Source organism: Heterodontus francisci, chromosome 14 (genome assembly GCF_036365525.1).
Source record: "Heterodontus francisci isolate sHetFra1 chromosome 14, sHetFra1.hap1, whole genome shotgun sequence".
Classification (NCBI taxonomy): domain Eukaryota; kingdom Metazoa; phylum Chordata; class Chondrichthyes; order Heterodontiformes; family Heterodontidae; genus Heterodontus; species Heterodontus francisci.
In genome coordinates, this window is record NC_090384.1 from 94870263 (window position 1) to 94887600 (window position 17338).

The 17338-nt window shown below is 45.7% G+C and overlaps 1 protein-coding gene across 11 annotated transcripts in view; it reads right to left on the reverse strand.

The window, feature by feature from the left end:
* Nucleotides 1-17338, reverse strand: part of shank2b (SH3 and multiple ankyrin repeat domains 2b) — a 1108014-nt gene that overhangs the window by 832715 nt on the left and 257961 nt on the right. For 10 of the 11 annotated variants that reach the window (XM_068046566.1, XM_068046565.1, XM_068046557.1 and 7 more), the window contains 2 exons: nucleotides 9998-10201; nucleotides 7475-7546 (listed from right to left, as the gene is read on the reverse strand). In XM_068046566.1, the coding sequence (XP_067902667.1) occupies nucleotides 7475-7546; nucleotides 9998-10201 (276 nt within the window). The remainder of the gene's footprint in view (nucleotides 1-7474; nucleotides 7547-9997; nucleotides 10202-17338) is intronic. The other variant, XM_068046567.1, reaches the window with a different exon arrangement.

Genomic DNA, 17338 nt, shown 5'->3' on the forward strand with positions numbered 1-17338 from the left:
CAAATCCCACCATGAACTCGCTCCTCCCTATCATTGTAACTTACTCCAGCTTTCCAACTCTCCAAGATATCTATGCTCCTGCAATTGTGCTTCTTGAGTGTCCCCTACTTTAATCACTTTACTTACCGTTGCTGACCGTGCCTTCAGCTGCTTCCACCCTAAGCTCTGGAATTCCCTCCCCAAACCTCTCTGCCTCTCTTTCCTCCTTTAAGATGTTCCTTAAAACCTATGCCTTTAAATCAAGCTTTTGGTCATCTGTCCTAATATCGTTTTATGTGCCTTGGTGTCAAAACTTTGTTTGATAACGCTCATGTAAAGAACCTTGGGATGTTTTACTACATTAAAGGAACAATGGACTGCCTTTAAAGAGGAGATGGTTCAGGTACAGTCAAGGTTTATTCCAATGAGGGAGAAAGGTAGGACAATGAAAGCCAGAGCTCCTTCGATGACAAAAGAGGTAGAGACTAAGATGAAGCTGAAAAAGGGTGCGTATGACAGATATCAAGGTGATAATGGAAGTGAGAACTAAGCTGTATATTGAAAGTTCAGAGGTGAAGTGAAAAAACAAATAAGAGAAGCAAAGAGAGAGAGGATAAGAGGAGACTGGCAGTTAACATAAAAGGGAATTCAAAAGTCTCAGGCATATAAATGGTAAAAGGGTAGCAAAAGGAGGATGGGGGGCTGACCGGGGACCAAAAAGGCGCACTACACATGGAGGCAGAGGGCATGGCTGAGGTACTAAATGAATACTTCACATCCATCTTTACCAAGGAAGAAGAGGCTGCCCAAATCATAGTGAAAGAGGAAGTGGCTGAGATACTGGCTAGGGTAAAATTTATAAAGAGGAGGCATTAAAAAGGCTGGCTGTACTTAAAGTTGATCAGTCACCAGAACCAGATCAGATGCATCCAAGAATATACAGGGAAGTAAGGGTGGAAATTGCAGAGGCAGTGGCCATAATCTTCCAATCCTCCTTAGCTACAGGGGTGGTGCTAAAGGACTGCAGAATTGCAAATGTTAGCTTGTTCAAAAAAGGGTGCAAGGACAAACCTAGCATCTACAGTCCATTCAGTTTAACTTTGGTGGTGGGAAAGCTTTTAGAAACAATAATCCAAGACAAAATTAGCAGTCACTTGGACAAATGTGAATTAATTATTGAAAGCCAGCATGGATTTGTTAAGGAAAAAATCATGTTTAACTGACTTGATTGAGTGTTTTGATGAGGTAACAGGGAGGATTGATGAGGGTATGCAGTTGATGTGACGTACATGGACTTCCAAAAGTACCACATAACAGGCTTGCCAGCAAAGTTAAAGCTGATTAAATAAAAGGGATACAAAATTGGCTGAGTGACAGGAAACAGAGTAGTGGGTGAAGTTATGTTTTGAACTGGAAGAAGGTATACAGTGGGATTCCCCAGGAAACTGCATCAGGACCACCGCTTTTCATGATTTCATGACCCAGTGAGAAAGAGGTCGAGGGGTCCCTCTCAGCCTTCACCTGGTCTTACTGTAACAGGGTTTAATTTTGAAACACACTGTGTTTTTAGCTCCCCCTTGGTGAATCCTTGTTCATCGCTTTCCAATTATAAGGCCAAAAAAAAGCACAAACAGGCTTTCTCAGATTTAAAGAAAAGTTGAAATTTATTAAACTTAAACTCTAATTCGGTTGACTCTTATGGATACACAATGTGCCCACGCTAGCATGCATACGCGATACACACATGCAAATAGAGACAAAAAAGAGCAAAAGAAAAATTAAGTGGAAAGGTTTGAGGCAATATCTGAAAAGTTGTTGTTACGGTTCTTCAAACTCAATGTAGAGTACTTGATTGTAGATACGTCTTGTTTTTCGTTGGGGCCCAGTATTCTCCTTAAGCTTTGTTTGCTGTAGGAGTCTTTTCTCTCGAGGTTCATGTGTCTTCAGTGGATTCAGAGGCTTGTGAGAAAGAGATGGGAGCATTCAGGAGAGAGATCTTCTCAGTCCAGGAGCATTCTGCATTTTTTTCCAAACTGTTTGTACAAATTCCAAAAACTCAGGTTGCCCAGCAGGTTAGTCATGTGACTAGCTGGTTTCACCACGTCCGTTTGTGTATTCGGACATCTTAGCAGTCAACCTGGAATGCGAGGTCTCCCACCTTCAACGTCTGGTGATCAAATGTCTACTGTGGGTTGAATGTGTCAGGGAATGGCCCTTTGTCCTTCCAATCACCATCCGTTAATATGCAAATATCTTTTCCACGCACGACTGGTCTGTTTAACAAGTACTTTCTTCACTCCAGTAACAGTTTAAAATCAATGTTCATGACAAAATTAATGTGCCTCATTCTTGGCAGGTGGGGGCCTAGCACGACAGTGTGCAGGGCACAATTTCACAATCTGCTGATGACACAAAGCTTGGAAGTATTTTGAACTGAGAAGAGGCTAATGATAGGATTCAAGAGGACATAGGCAGGCTGGTGGAATGGGAAGATACATGGCAGATGAAATTGAATGCAGTGAATTGTGAAGTGATTCATTTTTGTTTTTTTTAAATGAGATGTGGGTGTCACTGGCTAGGATGGCATTTATTGCCCATCCCTAACTGCCTTCTTGAACCGCTGCAGTCCATGTGGGATAGGTGCACCCACAGTGTTGTAAGGAAGGGAGTTCCAGGATTTTGACCCAGCGACAGTGAAGCAACAGCGATAAAATTCCAAGTCAGGATGGTATGTGACTTGGAGGGGAACTTGCAGACGGTGGTGTTGCCATGCATCTGCTGCTCTTGTCCTTCTAGGTAGTAGAGGTCGCAAGTTTGGAAGGTGCTGTGGAAGAAGCATTGGTGCGTTGCTGCAGTGCATCTTGTAGATGGTACACACTGCTGCCACTGTGCATCATGGTGAAGGGAGTGAATGATGAAGGTGGTGGATGGGATACCAAACAAGTAGGTTGCTTTGTCCTAGATGGTGTCAAGCTTCTTGGAGCTGTGCCCATCCAGGCAAATGGAGAGTATTCCATCACACTCCTGACTTGTGCCTTGTAGATGGTGGACAGGCATTGGGGAGTCTGGAGGTGAGTTATGCGCCCCAGAATTCCTAGCCTCTGACCTGTTCTTGTAGCCATGGTATTTATATGGCTACTCCAGTTCAGTTTCTGGTCAATGGTAACCCCTAGGATGTTGATAGTGGGAGATTCAGCGATGGTATTGCCGTTGAAAGTCAAAGGGAGATGGTTAGATTCTCTCTTGTTTGAGATGGTAATTGCCTGGCACTTGTGTGGCATGAATGTTACTTGCCACTTATCAGCCCAGGCCTGGATGTTGTCCATGTCTTGCTACATCTGGACACAGACTGCTTCAGTATCTGAGGAGTTGCGAATGGCACTGAACATTGTGCATTCATCAGCAAACATCCCCACTTCTGACCTTATGATGGAGGGAAGGTCATTGATGAAGCAGCTGAAAATGGTTGTGCCTAGGACACTACCATGAGGAACTCCTGCAGTGATGTCCTGGGACTGAGATGATTGACCTCCAACAACCACAACCATCTTCCATTGTGCTAGGTATGACTCCAACCAGCAGAGAGTCTTCCCCCTGATTCCCATTGACTCCAGTTTTGCTAGGGCTCCTTGATGCCATATCCGGTCAAATGCTGCCTGGATGTCAAGGGCAGTCACTCTCACCTCACCTCTGGAGTTCAGTTCTTTTGTCCATGTTTGAACCAAGGCTGTAATGAGATCAGGAGCAGAGTGGCCCTGATGGAACCCAAACTGAGCGCCACTGAGCAGGTTATTGCTGAGTAAGTGCCACTTGATAGCACTGTTGACGACCCATTCCATCCCTTTGTTAATGATCGAGAGTAGACTGATAGGGCAGTAATTGGTCGGGTTGGATTTGTCCTACTTTTTGTGTACAAGACATACTTGGGCAATTTTCCACATTGCTGGGTAGATGCCTGTGTTGTAGGAAGAATGAGGAGAGGCAATCTAAAGTAAAGGATACAATTCTAAAGGGGTTGCAGGAGCAGAGGGACCTGGGGGTATATGTGCACAAATCGTTAAAGGTGGCAGGGCATGTTGAGAAAGTGGTCAATAAGGCATACAGCACCTTGGGCTTTATAAATAGGGATACAGGGTACAAAATCAAGGAAGTTATAGTGAACCTTTAGAAAATACTGTTTCAGCCTCAACTGGAGTACTGTGTCCAATTCTGGGCACCACACTTTAGAGAGAGTGCAGAAAAGATTTATGAGAATGGTTCCAGGGATGTGTGGCTTCAGTAACGTGGACAGATTGGAGAAGCTGGGGCTGTTCTCCTTGGAGAACAGAAGGTTAAGAGAAGATTTGACAGAGGTGTTCAAAATCATGAGGAATCTGGACAGAGTAGATAGGGAGAAACTGTTCCCATTGGCCGAAGGGTTGAGAACCAGTGGACACCGATTTAAGGAAAAACATTTTTGCAGCGTATGGTTAGGATGTGACATGCATTGCCTGAGAGTGTGGTGGAAGCAGATTCTATCGCAGCTTTCAAAAGGGAGTTGGATAATTATAACAGAAATATATTTGCAGGGCTACAGGGAAAAAGCAGGGGAGTGGGTCTAGCTGAGATGCCCTTGCAGAGACCCGGCACGGACCTGACAGGCCGAGTGGCCTCCTTCTGTATCATTATGATTCCATAAAGGCTTAATACAAATGCAAGCTGTGGTTTTTAAGGTGTCTAGACTGTAGCCTTAAGGTGGGACGGAGTTGGCGAAGCCTGGCTTGGTGGCAGTGACAGCCTGTTTGAAAACCGCTGTATTTGTATTTCTGGTTATATGCTGTTTGAATTTAGTTAGTTTAAGAAAGGCCTATTTTCGGTGGTGCTAGCTTCCTTGCTGGATAAATCCCACGCCTGATATTCAAACAAATGGGCACAGCAGCATAAACAATATAATCAAAACTAGAAACCCAGCTCCAATTTCCAACAGTCCTGTCAAACTGAAACTATTATATGTAATTTAGCTTAGGGAGTTAGGGATTATTTAGCTACACTAAATTAGTTCATAATATAACAGAGGCGATGAGTAGCTGTTTATCTGTAGTTTGGGAACTTCCAAATGATGGATTAAGTCATCAAATTACTTCTTGATGCTGCCCAACCTGATACTGTGGGCTAGAAATTCACCTCAGGCCGTGGTGCAAAATGAGCACTAATTGAATGGGTATTCTGTTCAGGTGACCGGCAGATATTCCCTGCAATCAGACAGGTTTGACCTTCATTGCAGCAAGGAAATAATCCACAGATAATGGCTATTGATGCACTTGCTCATCTCGAACACAATCTTTGTGCCAATCTGCGTGCCTCGAGTCCTACCCACTGTCTCAAATCCTGCGGACACTTTACAAATGCAAATCATTTAATTATGTACTTTCAGACATTAATTCACCATGGCTGTTGGGTTGTACATGACATTATTTATTTCTGTCTCTCTCTATCGCACAGTCTATGTAGCTCTCTTTATATTCTCTCTCTCTCTGTTCTCTTTATCTCTCTATCTCCCTCTCTAAATATATATATCTTAACAAATAAACTATGGCAAAGTGTTAAAAAAAACTTCTTAGCATCTATTTTAATTTCCTTCCCGACAGTATAGCTGTATATTTTAACACAAATAGCTGAAAAATGCATGGCTGTTAGTAAACTGAAACTTTCCTTAAAAATGCACGCGGGAAAGGTTAATTATTTGATCTATTCTGTTGTTTAGTTCAGTCAGTTTTAGTGATTCGAGGTAATTGATAGTTGTGTTGTGATGCTGTCCCACTTTCCTGGATTGTTCTCCTTATTCTTTCTCTGAGACCACCAGTCTTATTTGTTCCTGCCTTGTTGCATTTAAATTTGTGAGCCCGAATTGTTTAGAGAGGGTTACCTTCAGTGCCTCAATGCTCAGCCAGAGTACCAAGAACTGCAAGTCAAGATGTAAACCATCAATGAGAGTAGGGATTTAAATGTCAAAACTGGCCCTGTGATGTACATGTACACCGCCCATAGAATCATAGGCTGGGATTTTATCCAGGCGATGGGGGAGTTGATGTCCAGAAAAAGTGCTGCCGAGAGCACCGCATTGTCCCTTCTGTGGTAGGGCTGCTGAATCAAGTGCCAATTAGGCACTTAACTGGACAGCGGCGGGGCTTCCATGGGAGAAAGGACCCCGGCGACCTAAGTCGTGCCCTCTGAGAGCTGCCAGCCAATCGGAGGCCGGAAGCTCATTAACCAAGCAGCGCTACCATGGAGGCGGTGGCTGCTGTCGGTGGAGCACCCAAACGAGGCCCAAGAACGGCACTGGACCCAAGCAGCAGGTAGGTCAGGGTGGGAGGGGCCTTCGTGGTGGGGGTCGCGGGGGAGGGGGATGTAGGGGTGGTCGGTAGCGAGGGAAAGGGACTGGCTCTCAGCGGGCCCCCCCCCACTCACTTACCATTGCCGGGTCACTCATTCGGGCACTGTGCCTTTTAATGAGGGACAATCCACCCCACTCCCTGTCGCCCGCTGGAGCCGGTAAGCAGCCCGCATGGTTTTCTCTGATGTGTTTCCCGTGCGGCCACAGAACCGCCCACCGAAAAGCTAATGGCAGCGGCAGTGGGATGAGGCCCTGACTTGGGCATTAAAGTCCCGGACTTAATTTTGAGTGGAGGCGGGAAGGTAGCGGGTCCTCCCCCACCAGCATCCCGCCTGATTATACGCTTGTCCCATCTCCAAACTCACCCCGGGGGGCGGCGGGAGCATAAAATTGCCCCCATAGAAATTTACAACACAGAATCGAGGAAGAGCCCATTCGGCCCATCGTGTCTGTGCCAGCCGACAAACAGCTGTCCAGCTTAATCCCACTTTCCAGCTCTTGGTCCGTTGCCCTTTAGTTACAGCAATTCAAGTACTTTTTAAATACAAAGTGGGTTTCTGCCTCTACCAACCTTTCTCTTCAATTCCCCTCCAATCCTTCCACCAATTACTTTCGATCTATGCACCTGATTATTGACCTCTCTACTAACCCATGAAGACTAAAAGCTTAAATATCGCCAAGATAATGTATGTAACTGTGAACACACAGGATTGTTGTCTGTTGTGTTGCCTACATATCAGCAGTGGCTCTTGTCCACAAGTAATTCACTGCCTGAGAAGTGTTTGGGATGTTTGAGAGATGAGATTAGCTGCTACATAAACAGACAACAAATATTGTGACTGTTAGATTGCCCAGTCTGCTGATATGTGCACTTTATCTCACGTGCAAAGATATTAATATGAATAGAACTGTTATTTTTATTCAATGAATTTGAATTTTATTCTTATCGTAATAAAGTAATTTACTTAATTTTCTTGTGAAGTGAGATACAGATAATTTAAGATTAAGGATTTAATAAGAAACTGAACAGTAAATCCGGCAAAAAAAAAACATTTTTGTTGTCCTCGCTGGCTTATACATGTTCCATTTTCAAAGATGCTGAGGTTATAAAAGTCCACTCACCTTAGTATGAAGTTTTGAAATTTGCTTCTCGTCTATGTTGGCTTGCTTGTATACCCGCTTCTTGTAGCAAAACTGAAAATAGAAACAAATACATTTTAGAGTCATAAAGTCATACAGTCATAGAGTTATCCAGCACAGAGACAGGCCATTCAGCCCATCGTGTCCGTGCCGGCCACCAAGCACCTATCCGAATCGCATTTTCCAGTTGCCTTGTTCTCCCCAATTTAATCCACAGTGACCCTTTTCAAATAAATCCTTTTTGGATTCAACTCCCACTCTTGAGAGCTTATTGCACTGCACTGCAAGTGTGCTACATCAACAGAAGTGGCATCCTTCCGAGGAGGTGACAAACCTGTTGTAGTGGATGTAAAAGCTCTGAGAAGGGTGAGCTCTTGCGAGGAGACACTTGAGCCTCCAGTCAAGCCTAATGAAATTCATGAGTGCTGAGTACATAGTTGGGGTCAGAGTGCAGGCCTGTAAAGGATCCTGTCTAATTTTTGTGGACAATCTCCCACAGACTGTTCTGGTGTTCAACCAACAAAAGATTTGTTGTGTGTTTGTGTGTGTGGGCTGTTGCACAAATTGAACTCCACATTTGTCTACATTTGCAAGTAATTTATAAGTTATTAGATGTACTAAGGCACGATATATTTACAGTCTACTACCACTTTCACAAGGGAAATTAGGGATTGGTAATTATTGCAGGCTTTGCCAGCAACACTCACATCCCAAGAACAAATAAAAAAAATCCCAATTAATACTATCTCTTTTAACTCATTTTAAACCATAAATGGAAAATAACCAAGATTAAAATTGCAAGAGTTCTTAATTCGAAAACGCAAATAACCACGTGCAGATGATTGCATTACTTTGTGCTCCCTACATTACAACAGTAACTACACTTCATTGGCTGGAAAGCACTTTGTGATGTCCTGAGGTGCTGGAAGATGCTATGTCAATGCAAGTCTTTCCTTCATTCTGGCTTTTAATTGGTTAAACAGTGCATGATCATCAGAGGTGAACAGACTACAGTTTGTGAGTCGCAGACAACTGGAGCTCTGGTAATCCTACCTTGGGCAACAAGCAAATTTTGTTCTACTAGCACTTAGATATTTCTAAAGTGCATCTGGAGATTTTGAAAAGGTTGATTTCGGCATTGTTGAATAAATCTTAAATTAGAACACCAATACCAATTATTAGGAGCAACCTCAACTCTATGAAAATTATTCCCGTTGATTAATAGGTGCCGATTTTTACACCTGCGAGCAGCTTGCCTGTAGGGGGAGCCAGAGCAGAGAGGCTCGACCAATCTTAACAGCCGGGTCACATTCACATGTTGCTTGGCAACTACCCAATCAAAACAACCAGGAAGCAGGTGGGAAGTGGGGGCCCAGCTATTAAAATGGGGTAGTTCAGAGGCCACACACAGGGTCCCAGTGAGACTGGTCTCTTTCACATGTTAAGCAGACCAAAGAGCTGGGGGGTGTCAGGCAGAATCATAGATGGACAGTGAGATGAGGTGGGTGGTTATAGTTGTTGGAGGTGGAGGGAAGCCTGAGGCCAGGGCCACAAGGACACCTGTAAAGAAAAAGAACATTTTTACACTCACACTTACCTGGGCCTCTTCTCATTCTGGATGTGCACACCTGGCAGCCTTGACCTGAGGAAATGAACCACCGCTCACGTCTCAGGTAAAAACAGCAGTTGGGTCTCAACGTTGTTATCAGGGTCAAATCTGCAGATTTGAAGAAGGAGCCTACCAATAATTTAAAATGGCCAGATTGAGACAGGAATGGACTAGGCAAGTTCCCCCCTTCCATTTTAAGCACCCTCCACCCATTGCCCCCCGCTCCCCACCTCTGCCGCCTGCCCAATTTCCCCTAGATGGGAGGGGGGTTTAATTTTATACATGAACCCTAAACATGAGTGAGCTAAAAAGACAAGAAAAGCTTGACCCCTCCTGATGTACATTGATTTGTTCAAATTTGATTAATATAATCAGATTGTATCCTCAATGAAGCAGTCTTGGTGTCAGCCATGTCCTACTGCAAAGACCTAATCTAGGCTGGTACTTCAGTTCAGTACTGAGGTGCTGACTTTCAGAAAAGACTTTAAACCAAGGCCCCATCTGCCCTCTTGGATGCCCACATGAGTACTCCAGTATCACTATTCGAGGAAGAGTAGGGGTCACTTCCCCGCTGTCATAGTAAACAGTTATCCCTCAACCAACGCCATTAAAATGGATTATCTAGACATGTATCACGTTGTTGTTTGTACGAGCTTGCTGTACACAAATTGGCTGCTATATTCCTTACATTACAACACTTTAAAAATAAGTCATTGGCTGTGAACTGATTTGGGGCACCCTGAAGTTACTGTATGAAGTTCTTTCCGTCTATATGCCAATTATTTAATTTCTCAAATCACCAAGTTCAGTAATGTCAATGATTGTAATGACTATGTGATGTGTTCGTTGGGTCAGTAGATAAATGAAGACCCAGAACCTTTGCTGCCTTTGGTTACCTCGAGGGAGGGGACTCCTTTGTTGTTTGGCTGGGGGTATTCTTTGAGCAGGCGCTCCTCATCCAAAAATTTGCCGTCTCTTCCATTGCTTGCTGGTTGGAACAGACCATAATTCAGCACATCTTTCAAACTATAGTTCAGAGTGCATAGGATCTGTTGCTTGGCGACCCACACAGTAGCATCAGGATTAAAACGCATACATTTCTGTAACAGATGGGAAAACAAAATGGTACCAAACAGCCACTGACCATCTTGTGTAATGAATTCAATGCATTTGATTTCTCCAAGATGTGTTCTTGTACTTACGATCATGGTGTTCATGCTACTCGATCCTCAAAATATTGGCAAAAAATTCCAGAAACCCATGTTATAAAGACTAAACTTGACTTATTCGGGTATTAATAATTAATGATTCTAATTATAAACAGACAAACTCATGGCATTCAAGCTGCAAAATATTAGTAAAAGTCCTGGACTCCTATCTGATTAAAAATCTAACTCATCAGTCAGTATCAATTTGCATCCCGGTCTTTGATGAAAAGACACGTGATTGTATAACTACAGTTTTGATCCTGAATGGTTTAAGCAGGTTAGTGTTTAAAAAGTAAAAACAATTAAGATTTTCAACAACTTTTTCAGGTTTAGTTATTTTTCGATGGATCTGATTCTCAGTTAAATCACAAACTTCTGAACACATTAAGAAATGAAATCAATTTAGATTTGCAGTGACTTCAGACAAGGACAATCATAGTGCATCCATTCATCACTGCTGTGGAGTAATACAAGAAAGCCTGACTTTTCATCCTGACACATGCACCAGACCTACTCGAAAAGACAATGCATGTAAGTATTCAAAGGGATACTATAGCACATGGGTGCTCAATGCAAAATTTTCACACCAGATCCGATTTGAACAAGTTTATATACAATATGAGGAAGGATTAAGAATTACAGTTAGTGAATTCTATGACAAATTAGGTTGAGAAAAAGAAATAAAGAGGGAAAGAAAAATTAGAGAGGTAAAGTAAGAATTAAATTTGAAAATTACATAATTATAAAATCTCCAACAGCAATTCACAACCTGAAGGAATGAGATTCCATACTTTTAAGTACCGTATGCACTTTTGGGGCCAGAGAGGCTGATTTGCAGTCAGTAATAATTATCACATGGTTAAAAAGGGTACATAAGCTATTAATTACTAGATGTAACTGTGTGTGTGTGTGTGTGTGTTTAATGAGCAATTAATTTGCAAATGAAGCAACTTCATGAAGATGAAGGGGATGTTGAGTGTGAGATGCTGTATTCATGAAGCGAACAGGAGAGTGGTACAAATCGTCCAGCAACTTGTGGTACATCGCAATTCATGGGATATCTCTTCCTCACCACAAGTTGCTGGTCAATTTGCAGCGGAACAAATAAAAACTATAGTGCCATAAATACACTTGCCCCTACAATATAGAGGAGTGGGCTTTATGTCTATTAGACAAGGCCAATAAACATATCATACCTTAATCTTTTGTTATTTGCATCTTTCCTTCTTTATCAAGTAGCTCTGCAACAGTGCATAACAGTATTTATACTGCTAATTTTGGAGAAAATAAACATTTTAAATTCAGGAATTCCGTTCACAAATTTCCTCCAAATTCACATAATGGTATAATCTTTTCACAAATTGTGACCAGTCTAAAATGAGTAAGGGTGGAATTTTATGCTCACCCCCATTGCAGGTGTGGAGACAGGGAGAGCATAAAATCAGGTAGGATGGCGGGGTGATCCCCGTCACCATCCTGCCTCCGCAAAAATTTAGTCCAGGGCAGAGTTGCCTGTGAACCTTCCCGCCCCGCCGCCAATTGAGACCTTTAACTGGGTAACTGATCCCTAATTAAGGTCCTCTTCCCGCCACAGCCACAATTACCCATGCAGCGGGGGGCCCTGTCGCCACACGGGAAGCACGGCACCAAAATCTGTGCGGGTGCTTCTCTGCTGCGGAGTGGGAAAGAGTCCTTCTATCAAAGGGGCTTAGGTCTGGATTTTACTGTAGACGGACGGAAATTCGCCACTGATGTAAAAATCGGTGGTAAACCCACTTCCGCCGAACCCGGGGATCCGTCCCGCATTTTATGGGTCCCCGGGCTTTAATTGTCCTGAGGCGGGACTTCCACCCACGTGAGGGAGGAAGTCCTGCCTCGGAGCTACCGGCCAATCAGCGGGCCAGCAGCTCAGTCTCAGCAGCACCACCGGGAGCAGTGGCCACTGCTGGGTCTGCAGCCCAGCCGACGCCATGGAGCCTAGAGATGAGGTAGGTTGGGCTTGCCTCACCAGGGGGGTTGGTCCTTCCCTGCTGAGGCTGGAGTGGTCGTTTGGGGAGGGAGGGAAAGGGGGTGTTTTGGGTCCCAGGGGTGGGTTTGAGGTGGGGGTGGCCCTCAATCGGCACCCTGTGCTGGACTACCATGCCCCTCCCCCCCCGCCGGGGTGCAGAAAGGCCGGCAGCTATCGCTGTGCGGCCTTTCACATCCCCAGCACGCCCGCTTGCCATGGGTAAAACACCCATGGAGGCGGGCGCAGGCCCTTAAGTGGCCGTTAAGTGGCCACTTAAGGGCCTTGATTGGCCTCGGGTGGGCGGGCGGGCTGTTCCCCCCACCCCCCCCCCTCCCCACCCCCGACCGCCGGAAAGTCAACCGGAGGTGGGCGGGTAGGCCTCCCGGAACCCTCCGCTCAATTTTATGCTGCCCCCACACCACCAACTGACCCGCTGGGGCGGTGTAAAATTCAGCCTTTAGTGTCTGGATGTGGCACCCGGTATCGGTGAGGGAGGGGGGGGGGGGTGGTGGCGTTGAGGGTCATCCCTCTTGCCTTTTCTGCCAACTCCCCTTCTCACCCCCTCGTCATCCCCACACCATGAGACCCCTCTCATCCTGGCCACTGCCTCCATGGTGGCTCTGCAGCTGCTGACGTTTGATTGGCTGGCAGGTCTGCAAGGCTGGGACTTCCAGCAACAGGACCTTAAATCATATGGAAGGCCCGCCGCTGTCAAGTTAAGTGCCTGATTGGCACTAAATTTGGCGGGGCTTCTGTACGGGAGGCAACACGGAGATTTTGGCGTCGGTTTCCCCCGACGTCATGACCCCCATCGCCAGCATAAAGCTACACCCTAAGTGCAAAGCATTAAGGTAGATAAGTCCCCAGGGCCTGATGGGATCTACCCCAGAATACTGAGGGAGGCAAGGGAAGAAATTGCTGGGGCCTTGACAGAAATCGTTGCTTCCTCATTGGCTACAGGTGAGGTCCCAGAGGACTGGAGAATAGCCAATGTTGTTCCTTTGTTTAAGAAGGGTGGCAAGGATAATCCAGGAAATTATAGGCCGGTGAGCCTTAAATCAGCAGCAGGGAAACTATTAAAGATGATTATTCGGGACAGGATTTACTCCCATTTGGAAACAAACAAACTTATTAGCAAGAGACAGCATGGTTTTGTGAAGGGGAGGTCGTGTCTTACTAATTTGATTGAATTTTTTGAGGAAGTGACGAAGATGATTGATGAAGGAAGGGCAGTGGATGTCATCTATATGGACTTTAGTAAAGCCTTTGACAAGGTCCCGCATGGCAGACTGGTACAAAAGGTGAAGTCACACGGGATCAGAGGTGAGCTGGCAAGATGGATACAGAACTGGCTCTGTCATAGAAGACAGAGGGTAGCAGTGGAAGGGTGCTTTACTGAATGGAGGGTTGTGACTAGTGTATTCTGCAGGGATCAGTGCTGGGACCTTTGCGTTTTTTGTATATATAAATGATTTGGAGGAAAATGTAGCTGGTCTGATTAGTAAGTTTGCGGACGACACAAAGGTTGGTGGAGTTGTGGATAATGATGAGGATTGTCAGAGGATACAGCAGGATATAGATCGGTTGGAGACTTGGGCAGAGAAATGGCAGATGGAGTTTAATTTGAACAAATGTGAGGTAATGCATTTTGGAAGGCCTAATGCAGGTGGGAGGTATACAGTAAATGGCAGAACTCTTAGGAGTATTGACAGGCAGAGAGATCTGGGCGTACAGGAGTGCAGGAGGGCATGCCAGGAACAGCACCAGGCATACCTCAAGATGAGGTGTCAACCTGGTGAAGCTACAACCCAGGACTACTTGCATGCCAAACTGCGCAAGCAGCATGCAACGGATCAGATCTAAGCTCTGCAGCCCTGCCACATCCAGCCGAGAATGGTGGTGGACAATTAAACAACTAAGTGGAGGAGGCGGCGCAGTGGTTAGCACCGCAGCCTCACAGCTCCAGTGACCCGAGTTCAATTCTGGGTACTGCCTGTGTGGAGTTTGCAAGTTCTCCCTGTGTCTGCGTGGGTTTCCTCCGGGTGCTCCGGTTTCCTCCCACAGCCAAAGACTTGCTGGTTGAGAGGTTAATTGGCCATTATAAATTGCCCCGAGTATAGGTAGGTGGTAGGGAAATATAGGGACAGGTGGGGATGTGGTAGGAATATGGGATTAGTGTAGGATTAGTATAAATGGGTGGTTGATGGTCGGCACAGACTCGGTGGGCCGAAGGGCCTGTTTCAGTGCTGTATCTCTAAACTAAACTAAACTAAACACAAATATCCCCATCCTCAATGATGGCGGAGCCCAGCACATCAGTGCAAAAGTAAGGCTGAAGCATTTGTAACAATCTTCAGCCAGAAGTGCCGAGTTGATGATCCATCTCGGCCTCCTCCTGAAGTCCCCAGCATCACAGATGCCAGACTTCAGCCAATTCGATTCACTCCACATGATATCAGAAGACCTGTGCTCCAGAACTTGTCGCGCCCCTAGCCAAGCTGTTCCAGTACAGCTACAACACTGGCATCTACCGTGCAACGTGGAAAATTGCCCAGGTATGTCCTGTACACAAAAAGCAGGACAAGTCCAACCCGGCCAACTCCCGCCCCATCAGCCTACTCTCAATTATCAGTAAAGTCATGGAAGGTGTCATCAACAGTGCCATCAAGCGGCACTTGCTTAGCAACAACCTGCTCAGTGATGCTCAGTTTGGGTTCCGCTAGGGCCACTCAGCTCCTGACCTCATTACAGCCTTGGTTCAAACATGGACAAAAGAGCTGAACTCAAGAGGTGAGGTGAGAGTGACTGCCCTTGACATTTGACCGAGTATGGCATCAAGGAGCCCTCACAAAACTGAGGTCAATGGGAATCAGGGGGAAAGCCCTCCGCTGGCTTGAGTCATACCTAGCACAAAGGAAGATGGTTGTGGTTATTGGAGGTCAATCATCTGAGCTCCAGGACATCACTGCAGGAGTTCCTCAGGGTAGTGTCCTAGGCCCAACCATCTTCAGCTGCTTCATCAATGACCTTCCTTCAATCATAAGGTCAGAAGTGGGGATGTTCGCTGATGATTGCACAATGTTCAGCACCATTCGTGACTCCTCAGATACTGAAGCAGTCCATGTAGAAATGCAGCAAGACCTGGACAATATCCAGGCTTGGGCTGATAAGTGGCAAGTAACATTCGTGCCACACAAGTGACAGGCAATGACCATCTCCACCAAGAGAGAATCTAACCATCTCCCCTTGACATTCAACGGCATTAGCATCGCTGAATCCCCCACTATCAACAGCCTAGGGGCTACCATTGACCAGAAACTGAACTGGAGTAGCCATATAAATACCGTGGCTACAAGAGCAGGTCAGAGGCTAGGAATCCTGCGGCGAGTAACTCACCTCCTGACTCCCCAAAGCCTGTTCATCATCTCCAAGGCAGAAGTTAGGAGTGTGATGGAATACTCTCCACTTGCCTGGATGGGTGCAGCTCCAACAACAATCAAGAAGCTCGACACCATCCAGGACAAAGCAGCCCACTTGATTGGCACCCCATCTACAAACATTCACTCCCTCCACCACCGGCGCACAGTGGCAGCAGTGTGTCCCATCTACCAGATGCACTGCAGCAATGCACCAAGGCTCCTTAGACAGCACCTTCCAAACCCGCGACCTCTACCAACTGGAAGTACAGGGCAGCAAATACATGGGAACACCATCACCTGCAAGTTCCCCTCCAAGTCACACACCATCCTGACTTGGAACTCTATCGCTGTTCCTTCACTGTTGCTGGGTCAAAATCCTGGAACTCCCTTCCTAAGAGCACTGTGGGTATACCTACCCCACATGGACTGCAGCAGTTCAAGAAGGCAGCTCACCACCACCTTCTCAAGGGCAATTAGGGATGGGCAATAAATGCTGGCCTGGCCAGCGACGCCCACATCCCATGAATGAATAAAAAAATAGTACAGGTCCACAGGTCACTGAAAGTGGCAACGCAGGTGGATAAGGTAGTCAAGAAGGCATACGAAATGCTTGCCTTCATCGGTTGGGGCATAGAGTATAAAAATTGGCAAGTCATGCTGCAGCTGTACAGAACTTTAGTTAGGCCACACTTAGAATATTGCGTGCAATTCTGGTCGCCACACTACCAGAAGGACGTGGAGGCTTTGGATAGGGTACAGAAGAGGTTTACCAGGATGTTGCCTGGTCTGGAGGGCATTAGCTATGAGGAGAGGTTGGATAAACTCGGATTGTTTTCACTGGAACGACGGAAGTGGAGGGGCGACATGATAGAGGTTTAGAAAGTTATGAGTGGCATGGACAGAGTGGATAGTCAGAAGCTTTTTCCCAGGGTGGAAGAGTCAGTTACTAGGGGACATAGGTTTAAGGTGCGAGGGGCAAAGTTTAGAGGGGATGTGCGAGGCAAGTTTTTTACACAGAGGGTGGTGAGTGCCTGGAACTTGCTGCCAAGGGAGGTGGTGGAAGCAGATACGATAGCGACGTTTAAGAGACATCTTGACAAATACATGAATAGGAAGGTTATAGAGGGATATGGGCCCCGGAAGTGCAGAAGGTGTTAGTTTAGGCAGGCATCAAGATCGGCGCAGGCTTGGAGGGCCGAATGGCCTGTTCCTGTGCTGTACTGTTCTTTGTTCTTTGTTATCAAGTTATTGCAATAAACAAACACAAGAAAGCCAGCAGCCAGAAGCATTTCACATATCGGTAATTTGTCATTGTTTATGTTACATCTGTCAGATGTGTAACACGATATAAGCAGAGGCATCAGATCTGTTGATCTCAGCAATATGAGGTAGCTTCATGTTATTAAGAATATGAATTTAAATGGTTAACTTGCACCAAGTCCTGTTCACACATCACCCTGTGCTTGCTGACTAACTTCTGGACTGGCAACACATTGATTTTCAAAATTCTCATCTTGCTTTCAAATCTCTCCATGGCCTCAGCCCTCCTTATCCCTGTACCCGTCTCCAGCTCTGCAACCCTCTGAGGTCTCTGCGCTCCTC